The following is a 10196-nucleotide window of genomic DNA, read 5'->3' on the forward strand; positions in this document are numbered from 1 at the left end:
AATTCTGCAGATCACGGCACAATTACTTCGTTGATGTCGAGATTTGATCGAACTAGGCCGAGCTTGGCGCAGCAAAATTGTAGAATCATCGTCGACCGATTCAAGTGGAAGCGACTTGCTATGTGCACAAATAGGCAGACCAAAGCACCTCAAGTCATGCGACAAAGAAGCACGTCTACGGCGATTAGGAGCCTTGACTGCGGAATGTAGCACTGACTGGGAGATTTCAACAGATCAGGCAATCATGTTGTTTTCGGTCAAGTCATCGTTTGGCTTGCATGATGTACCAAGCGCTGTTTCCGACGCATTGGATTGTGTCACCTCAGCAGCTGAGTTGTCGTGGATGGAAATTAGCACGCATGTATGCAAAGTTTGGGGCATGCAATTGATTGCAGGTCTAGCTCAAATCTTTATTTTCCAGGAAGAGCGATCGGCTGGTATTTTAGCCACTGTGTGAGGTTATGTCAGCGATAGATTCACTGGAAACCATTTCGCAGAGAAAAATCAGCATGTATTTACGGTGAGCATCCACCACGAGAAATGAGTATCGATCTAATGGGCTTGGTCACTGGGACCAGTGTGTGCCCTGAGGGTAACAGAAGGTGCCCAGTGCCAAGGTCACGTCTTTGGAAAGCGATTTAGTTTGGTGGCGTATGTGAAATGCAATGTGAAGTCAGTTTTGTCGCAATTCCTGACGACAAATAAACATATAAGCCTCCAGAGTCTGGTACACACTCGATGAGGGAGGGGTGAGACAAAGGAAGACCACACCTATTTTTAGCTGGCTGGTGAGCGTGTGCCAAAATCTGCTTTTCCCACTGAGCATTTGGGAGTAATACATTAGAGATACTGGCCCCGACTGGCCCACTAGAGCCTCAGCGACCTATCCGCGATTTCCTTTACTGGCCCGCCGCGGGATTCACGAGGACGTAGCGTGGCATAGCGTGGCTAGTCGCGGGGACAAACTCTGAAAGAAAAATACGATCTCTTAAGGCGGCCATATGGCCAAGGGAAGATGATCATTGCTGGGTCGGCCAGGGGAATGCCCTGTTAAAGGGTGGACCGAATCTGGCAACATTGCTTTTGGCTTTCCCCATCAAGGTAATGCTAGGCTGGGGTCTTAAATCGCAAGCTCTAGCCTCTCAAGCCTCTGACCCAGCACACAATCTATGCCATACCTCGTACATTTTACTTGCACGAGACAAGCTGGAGACAATGTGGGAAAAAATAATAAAAAAGGGACAGTATTGTGTTCTCCGTGTGATGGAGGATTAAGGTGAGGAGAGGTTGGAACACATTGATTCACACACTCTGCTACGCCACACACAGCGCCGACAATACGAAAGATGACGGAGGCGACATTCTTCTCCGACTGCAGTGGCAGTCACACTGGGTGCAGCTTGCTCTTTGTCGGACCTCCCTTGCCTAGGACCAGCCGACCGGGCCCCCATTTGGAAGTGAGCAAGTGAGATCTGGGCTGGAGCGGCGAATGAGCACTTGGGCATCATCTACCTAGACGGGCGCAGCGAGGGCAGGTTGCATTAGCAACACAGGCATTGAAGGAGGAAAAAAACAATCTCGTCGTTTCCCCTGCGCAGCCATCCATCCATCCACTACCTGGGCCACCATCCTACCTCCCACCCGATGCCGACCTACCACCTAGTGCGCATCAACACACCATGCCCACTGTGGGCTGGCTCGACCCGATGGGCCCTTCGTGTTCGTCCATGGCCCCAGCAAAAACAAGCAGCTGTGCCCCTGCCTGGGCGTCTCTGACTGGTGGCAGACGCTCTAATAAACGGGTCATTCAGGTTTGGCGCCTCTCACCCTGTTACCTCCCGTCGTTTTCAATCAACACCATCGTACAACCTTAATGATTGCATTTCAAACTCTGGGCTAGAAGGTTTTCTTCTTCTCCTTCCTCCTCCTCCTCCTCCTCCTCCCCACACGTCTATTCAAACGCTCGCTTCGCCTTCCTTCGTGTATTCTCCGCCACCTGCATCTGCCACATTCGCTTTACACATTTGCTGCTATATCTTGGATGTAATTGGTATTAGAGTGTACTCTGTATTACACCTGTATTAATCTTCGGCAATTTCCAATCGTTCTTTATCCGGCCCTAGCGGTTTTGCTCGATCGACGCAAGGTGCAGATCGAAAAAGGGGGCATTTGAGCACGTTCCGTACATTGCGCATCGATCCGAAAACTCTACGAGCAACGTGCGACGTGCAACGACAAATTTAATTCCTGCACGACTTTGTAAGCGGTGGTACAGCATTAAACTCGGGAAACACCTTTGTCATCGGCGCTATTGAGTAATTGATACTTTCTTGCTCTGGGCAAGACAAGTCTACTTCTCTTCCCGCATTCCAGCAGTCGAGACACTCTTTTTTTTCGGCGGCACAATGAAGGGCCCCAAGAGCTTCCTGATTGCGGCTGTTGCTCTTTCGTCCACAGCTTCAGCATGGCCAGGATGGCTTCCGGCAATCGACTCGCTCGTCGTGAGGGCGGACGAGTCTTCTACCACGACTGGTGAGTCCTCCATAAACTTTGAATAAAAGGTACTTTTTTTTCACAGGGATCACCATGACTGACCAAAACTCTGCAGCCAAAGAAACCGGCACAACCACTGCTGCCTCAGATACAGCACAGGAGACGGGGACGACCTCGACTAAATCCGCCGGAAAGGTGACGACGACAAATTTGAACACTGGCGGCCAAACAAAGACGACAGCATCAGGCACAGACTCGGGGACAGGTACGGCAACGGGTACTGATGAAACGTCTGCGGCGACACACACAACATTTGATGCTGAAGATCCAGCGGGTGGTGTTTCCATGATCACGCCTGTGACAACGTCGGGCACTGCTCTATACCGCATCGGAGAGACTATAACTTGGGCATGGAACTACACGTCGTTGCAGGCCACGCCCACCGGGATCGACGTTCTGGTATCTTGCAGTGCTGTTACCCAAACCTGGACTTTGACCCAGAACATGTCATACGATGCTACTGCAACTTTTACTTGGGACACCGATGCCTACGCTCAGACTGCCGTGGCTAGTCCGCTCTTGACTGAGGAGTACACTTTGGTCATTTATGATGCAGACTCTTCCGTCTCGGCTACCTCGGAAGCCGGTTATTTAGGCGTCTATAATTCCTTCACCTTCGGTTTGTACAACAGCCGACCATACAAAGACCTTGGTGAATGGAAGTGTGTCACTTGCTCGGGTGCGGCCGGTAACAACCTGGACAACCAAGCATTGAGGTTCGCTGTTGGTATGGCCACAATAACCGTGTTGACATTTACATGGTTCGTCGCTGGCTTTGGAGCACTCTAGGTCAGAATGAAATTTGGCAGTCCGCAGCAGCGAGGGTCATGCTAGTCTAGACAACACCTAGATGTATGTCTTGTTCATATCCAGATAACTTGGCCGCTTGGGGAACTAGAGGAGATCAAGTGCATCTGGGAAGGGCAATTGTAGCCCGGTAATAATCTGGTGATCAAGGTAAAAAAACACTCATGTCATTGGCGTTCTATACATTTGATTTGGAATACTGGGCGAATGGAATCTATCGCAACAATCTGCTTGCATTATCAGCGGTCCTGGAGTAGGTATGGCAGCATTTGGCTACTGCGTATATACATTTTAATATTACGAGACTATATGGCCTGCAACGACTGTATTATTCGGTTACATGGGACTCGAATCTCCTTCACAGAGGCTAGTCATGGAGGCGTGATCAAGCCAATGATCACATCTTGGTCAATTTTGACCATCTTTTCTTTGGCATTTCAGCTACACGAGCCTGAGGGTGAATCCACCACCTCTCTCCTCTTTTTCCCTTCCCGCAAATATGCCACTAAAGTCCACAGTTCCCATATCAGCTGCCTTTTGACCGCGCCCAGGGGCATTGGGTGTTTCGCGCCTCTTTCTCCTCTCCTGGCCGGCCTTGGATGGGAACGTAGGAAACATGTCTTCGTGCTTTGGCTTGGGGTCCTGGCTGAAATACTCGTGCTTTAGCATCGTCTGGGCGCTCGGCCGCTTGGCCGGGTCGAGGCTCAGCAGACTGTTCAGAAGCCCACTGCCCGCCGCCGTGAGCAGCGGGAATTTGGCCCGGATGACGGAGCCCGTGGTGGCGGAGCTCTTGGGCAGGCGCAGGCTCCTGGCGTTGGGGAGGCGGCGGAAGCCGGGCCACGACTCGTCGGTCGGGATGCCGCATAGCTCAAAGATTTTGGTGAGCTCGTCGACCTCGTTACGACCCTGCAGCAGGGGTTCGCGCGTGAGCACCTCACCAAAGATGCAGCCTATGCTCCACATGTCGATTTTGCTGTCGTATGTTTTGGCCCCGAGTAGTAGCTCCGGCGCGCGGTACCACAACGTCACGACAAGCTGTGTGAGCTTGGGCGGCGGAGGATCGCCCACATACCGGGCCATGCCGAAGTCTGCTATCTTGAGCTGCCCGCGGTTATTGAGCAGTAAATTTGATGTTTTGAGATCCCGATGTAATATCCAGTTGTCGTGAAGATATCCGACACCCTCGGCGAGCTGCCGCATAAGAGTCTTGACCTCGGATGCCAGGAACGGCTCGGGCATATCTTCCAGTATACTCTTGAGGTCGTGCTCGACAAACTCGAGAACGAGAAATATCGACTCAATCTTTGCCGGTTGGCCATCGGCGGCGCCATCATTGACCACCACCTCGTGTAGATCGACGACATTGCGGTGCGAGCAGTCCTTCAAGATTTGTATCTCACGCAGTCCCGTCTCTGGTAGACCGACACGGTTTTGGGGCGAGTCGTCGAGCTTTAGTCGCTTGAGCGCAACGACGCGACTCGTTCGCAAGTCCTTTGCTCGGGCAACCCAGCCATAGGCACCTTCTTCAATATCATTTAGCTTGTCGTAGTTCTCGACGCTCGTCGTGGGCGCAAAGGTGCCGTATTCAAAGCGTTGTAGTTTTGCCGTCTGTTCGTCCCCCTTGCCACTTGTAGCTGTCGTAGATCCTGTTGCCGCCGTATCATCCTGGCGGACACGCTCGGGCGTGAGTTTCCGTCGCTTTGTTGGCCGGTCATCCTCTTCGTCTTGTATTTGCTGGGTTTGTTGCAATGCTGCCGCTTTAGCTGCCGCCTCTTCTTCTTCAGCGCGTCGTCGTTCTTCCTCGGCTGTCTTGCGGGCCTTTTCTGCCTTCAAGCGCTTCTTCTCCTCCTTTTCACGCTTGAGCTTGGCCTCGAGAGCGGCATCCTCTTCTGTGTCGGCCCAGCGCGACTTGCCTGCCATATTGCTGGCAGCCTTCCAGCTGGGGTTGAAAGCTAGTGACAGTAGTCGTCTCGGGTTTCCTGAAAGGCTGATCCGTTGTTGTCCACAGGTAATTTGGTCCTGTTGGATAGGGTCGCCGTCTCCTCCCTGCCCAGGATTTATGGTACAGAGATCAATTGTAACAGCTTTCGATTTCTCGTGATTTGGTCCCTTATCGGTTTTCTTCGCCGAGATAGTGAGCCTGACGTCAAAGTTCAAGGCGCGGAATTGATGCTGCACAGCACAAGGGGCGGACGCTAAAATTTTATGGGTGCCCTGGGAGCTTCCGCCGCCGCCGCCGCCCACAGGTGCAGCTGCTGCAGCTCCAGAGCTGTTTTAAGCTTGCCTACAATCACCTGCCTTAGCACACTCTCCTTTGGTGCATCAGACGTCAACACTATTTTGATTGGCTCTCTCAGTCGTTGCAAGAACAATGCATAGGTGACTAATTATTCGGATATAATTCGTGACATGATCCTGTAAGTCCATAATGAGGTCCATGATCACTCGTGCCGCCCGTTGTGGGCTCACGAACAGCTCGGCGACAAAGCTTGCTAGGCCAGTCTGGAGTTCATGTCAGAGTTATCGGCACTTTACGGCCACAGCAGCCAAGAGAGATGAAGAGCGCAAATGGTCGACACCTTTGGCCAAGCAGCTGACAGAAGCCATAAATGTAAGTCTGACACTTGTTTACTTTACAAATATAGTCTTTCTAACCAGACTTCAAAGACCACCGGACCGATCCCTCTGGCCAGCTATATGCGCATGTGTCTTACTTCTGACACTGGAGGCTATTATACGGGTGCTATTCAGCAAGGCCGTGATCAGTTTGGAAAAAAGGGAGACTTTATCACTTCGCCAGAGATTTCACAGATATTTGGAGAGCTCATTGGCATCTGGTTCGTCGCGGAATGGATTTCTCAAGGCCGTCCGCGGTCAGGCGTGGAGCTCATGGAAGTAGGTCCGGGCAGAGGCACTTTGATGGATGATATGCTTCGTGTAAGTCGTTGACAATCTTTGCGTGTTCCGGTCATGGTCGCTTACGATCCAAACCCAGACTATCAAGAACTTCCCGGATATGGTGTCAAGTATTGATGCCATCTACATGGTGGAAGCCAGCCCGGAGCTACGGGTAGCCCAGAAGAATTTGCTGTGCGGCGAAGATACTCCCCTGACAGAGTCCAAGATCGGATATCACAGCACCAGCAAATATGCCAATTTGCCCATTGTATGGACCGAGACTATCCAGGCTGTCCCAAAAGAGGCGTCAAAGACTCCCTTTATTGTGGCCCACGAATTCTTCGATGCCCTCCCCATTCATGCCTTTCAAGTCGTCGATGTACCACAGCAACCTGCAGACCCCAGTAAAGCAGATTCGCCATCCAAGTCCAAAGCCAATACCTCTCCCTTGCAGTGGCGTGAGATGGTCGTGGCACCCGCACCCCCAGGCTCTACCCACGATAGCCTAGGAACGCCAAAGCTGGAGCGACACGACGGCCCAGTCCCCGAGTTTCAGCTCGCTGTCTCCCCATCTGCAACCCGGCATTCCATGTACGTGCCCGAGTCGTCGCCTCGATACAAGGCGCTCAAGTCGACACCCAATGCGCTCATCGAGGTCTGCCCTGATGCCTACCTCTACGCCGCCGAATTTGCCGCACGCATTGGCGGATCTGCTCAACATCCCAAAGAGCGAGCTTCTGGTGCAGCGCTGATCTTGGACTATGGTCCGAGCGACACCATTCCAGTCAACTCGCTGCGTGGCATCAAGGGCCACAAGCGAGTCAGTCCTTTCAGTGAGCCAGGACTTGTGGATCTAAGTGTCGATGTTGACTTTATGGCTATTGCGGAAGCATCCATGATAGCCAGCGAAGGAATTGAGGTTCACGGTCCTGTCAACCAAGGGGACTTTCTTGAGGCAATGGGCATACAACAGCGTGCCCAATATCTTGCAAAGAAGGTAGGCGACGAGGCCAAAAAGCAAGAAATCGAGACATCCTGTCAGAGACTGGTTGATAGAGGCCCAAACGGAATGGGCAAGTTGTATAAAGCCTTGGCAATTCTGCCTGAGAACGAGGGCCGCAGACGGCCGACTGGATTTGGCGGTGATGTGAGCGCATAGAGCGAAATGACAATGTACCATACACAACTCTATAATTCATTACAAAAGTCCTCATTTGGGTTCTTGGTGATCATATCACATCTTGAATGTACACATGTTTTACACGATGTTGAACAGTTGCCAGAGGTGACCCAAAGTAAGTAGTGAAATCATACTACTTTTGCTTCTGCTCCGCCTTGTTTTGCTCTTCAACTCTTGCTTGTCCGTTTCCTGTCACAAAGATTAGCAACACGAGTAGCAAGGCCAGGACCAAGGGGTGAGGGGACTACATCAAGCACCTTGGCCCGGTACTACAGTGGTTGGCTGTTGATATCGAGATAGGCAAGAAAACAGCATATGGATTGTCCTTTTACCAACTTCATAACGCGGCTACCACGACTACCATAAGGCAGTTTCCTTCTTCCTACGAGCAAGAACTCGGAGCTTCGAGTGATGCTGAGCTGTGGAAAGCGCCGATGATTCGCTTTCTTTACATAGATATGTGCAGGAAAATGACGATGGTTTGTTTTAATCGCTACAAAGATATGGATGCGAAATGGTATCATTAATGACAAAAAAAGGTTCAAGTCATGAAGATATTGCCCTAATCATCGAGAAAGTTGTAGTTTGGCCGGGCCTGCCCAAAGACTGCACATTTATCAAATCATTATTTGAATGCTAATATCTCCCTTTTAAAATCCCCGACCTCTGAATGATTTATCGCCTCCCCGTTCATTAGTCCTTGAACGTAAGACTCTCCGACTAACAACCAGTGAGGATCATTGGAAAGACGCCTCATGATAAGGGGAACTCCACTGCCTGGAATGATTGCAATAATATCCCCAAGGCGGGAGTCTGATGGTCCTAGCCCCATGCGCCCGGCGGAGGTGATTATAAATGACCTATTGAAACAGAAATTTTGCGCGATTGCAGCGAAACTCAATGGTTTCCCGTCAAGCGATTTCTGCTGTAGAACTTCCAATGTTTTCACGCTGATGCTCTCCATCACAGTGGGGGACATTTGACTCTCTTTGCTCGACAGCAGCTCGAAGAGGTAAGCTAGCCCATCTTTCGAAAACTGCTGCCAACTGTATCCAGCAGAATTGTGTTGTTCAGCGCTGATTGTCTTGATCAGCGCCTCCGTCCAGTCAATCATGTCTTTGCCTGCTGACATCGGCAACACTGCCTCACAAACGTCTCTGATGTTTGATGTAAAGGCCTGATTAGATTCGTCACCATCTAGCGCCCTGTTCAATGGAATCACCTGACTGATCACGTCAACTCTCATGCCGCTAATCCGAAGTATAGAGTCGTTGGACGATTGATGCAGTTCCGTGGGTAACCCAGCAGAAGCATTATAATGCTCAGGATAGCCTAAGCTTGGGGTCTTTGTGCTATCAGAACTGTAGACCCACGAAAAGCTTCTCCGGATATCTCGACCATAGACACTAAAATCACTCCAATCTGGAAGCCATGAGGGAAAGTCTGCGAAGTCATATTGTCGACTGGTTCGGCTCAAACTCTCCTGGGTGCCGCGTATGCGTGTGAGGACCGCGAGGGATTTGTTATGTTGAAGCAGATAATGCGCAACCCTACGATACGTCTGTGCCACGTCGAGAGTATAATCAACAACCAATTCGGCAGGCTGCTTTGAGGAGTCGTGGGTCTCTGCTGCCAGACCATATAAGCCGTAGATCTTGTCTCTTTGGTCCGAGGCATGGAACTTCATTTGAGTGACAGATAGCAAAGCGTCCAGGGGCCACCTCACCTGGGACCGTCTCAGCAGGCCTATCACGTCTACGTTCAGAATTTCCTCGGCTGTTTGGGTCAACCGAACATAGCCGTTGCGGCGAAGCCAGTATGCAGCCCCTTCAAGACGCTGCCATGGAATGGCATAATGCCCATGGAGGATCATAGGATCTTTGCGCGACAGCACGACTTCTTGCACGACCCAGATTCTTGAGAACCACGGTATCTGGAATATTTCCTTCAGATACAGCCATTGCAAGGTTTCCATTCCGGCAAGCCTGTTGGCTGAATGGGATTTGTCGGAGAACATTTTGACTGCGACATTGTCCAGGTCCACCACCTCCTCATATTGCTCTTTGAAAAGGGTGTAAAGGGTTTGGACTAATTCCCAAGCTGAAGCAGAGGTTGCCGATGAAGGTCCTAACCAAATGAGAGTTCTGACAGATCGCGAATAGATATCGCCCATGTACCGCAACTGGCGTGAACGCTCGTACACGTCTTGCTGGTTGATGCAGATATTATCGATCCATACATACTGGACGGGAGGGACAAGTTGCGAAGTTTCGGTTGAAAGCTCTCGAAGCCGACGAATGCCAGCTGCAAGATCAGGACATACAAGGAACTTTTTGGCCCCTATCAGAATTGGTATGGTTTGGCTTTGATTGCCCCAGCAGTGGCTGACAGCGTAATACGAGGGTGCTGTGTCGAGGTCGACCACGTGGAGACTTCCAACAATGGACTCTGAGGCAGATGTATCAAGTCGCAACAGTCGAATGCTGTGAGGGGGCAAATTCTCGTAGGTTGTTGCACTTTGATGGGTCTCCATCTTGTGTTTTATGTACGAATGATTGATGTCCACATCCTTGTGACGCGCAGACGGAAGATTGAGCATTTATGGCAGTATGAAGAAATGGGGCAGCCTTAGATTATTCGGTATTCCTCTGCCACATCATTCCTTACAGAGGCGTGCATAGCCACTTGGAGGGTCGCTTGGAACTCAGCTCTGTAAGAGGGCAGAGAGGTGGGGGGTGATCACGGTGTACATGCATGA

General features: G+C 51.0%; 4 protein-coding genes across 4 annotated transcripts; 2 read left to right on the forward strand and 2 right to left on the reverse strand.

The window, feature by feature from the left end:
• Positions 1-2405: 2405 nt before the first annotated feature.
• PFICI_12970 (uncharacterized protein) lies at positions 2406-3342 on the forward strand (the record flags this gene model as incomplete). Its single annotated transcript, XM_007841551.1, has 2 exons — positions 2406-2532; positions 2609-3342. 2 exons carry the CDS (start codon positions 2406-2408, stop codon positions 3340-3342), a joined length of 861 nt encoding a protein of 286 aa, XP_007839742.1.
• A 459-nt stretch (positions 3343-3801) lies between these two features.
• On the reverse strand, positions 3802-5280 carry PFICI_12971 (uncharacterized protein; the record flags this gene model as incomplete). Its single annotated transcript, XM_007841552.1, has 1 exon — positions 3802-5280. One exon carries the CDS (start codon positions 5278-5280, stop codon positions 3802-3804), a length of 1479 nt encoding a protein of 492 aa, XP_007839743.1.
• Positions 5281-5788: 508 nt separating this feature from the next.
• PFICI_12972 (uncharacterized protein) lies at positions 5789-7417 on the forward strand (the record flags this gene model as incomplete). The annotated part of the gene is made up of 3 exons (XM_007841553.1): positions 5789-5971; positions 6028-6297; positions 6356-7417. The coding sequence occupies 3 exons, from the start codon at positions 5789-5791 to the stop codon at positions 7415-7417; spliced, it is 1515 nt and encodes a 504-aa protein (XP_007839744.1).
• A 646-nt stretch (positions 7418-8063) lies between these two features.
• PFICI_12973 (uncharacterized protein) lies at positions 8064-9971 on the reverse strand (the record flags this gene model as incomplete). The annotated part of the gene is made up of 1 exon (XM_007841554.1): positions 8064-9971. One exon carries the CDS (start codon positions 9969-9971, stop codon positions 8064-8066), a length of 1908 nt encoding a protein of 635 aa, XP_007839745.1.
• Between the last annotated feature and the right edge of the window lie 225 nt (positions 9972-10196).

Source organism: Pestalotiopsis fici (assembly GCF_000516985.1).
Source record: "Pestalotiopsis fici W106-1 unplaced genomic scaffold PFICI_Scf_10, whole genome shotgun sequence".
Lineage (NCBI taxonomy): Eukaryota > Fungi > Ascomycota > Sordariomycetes > Amphisphaeriales > Sporocadaceae > Pestalotiopsis > Pestalotiopsis fici.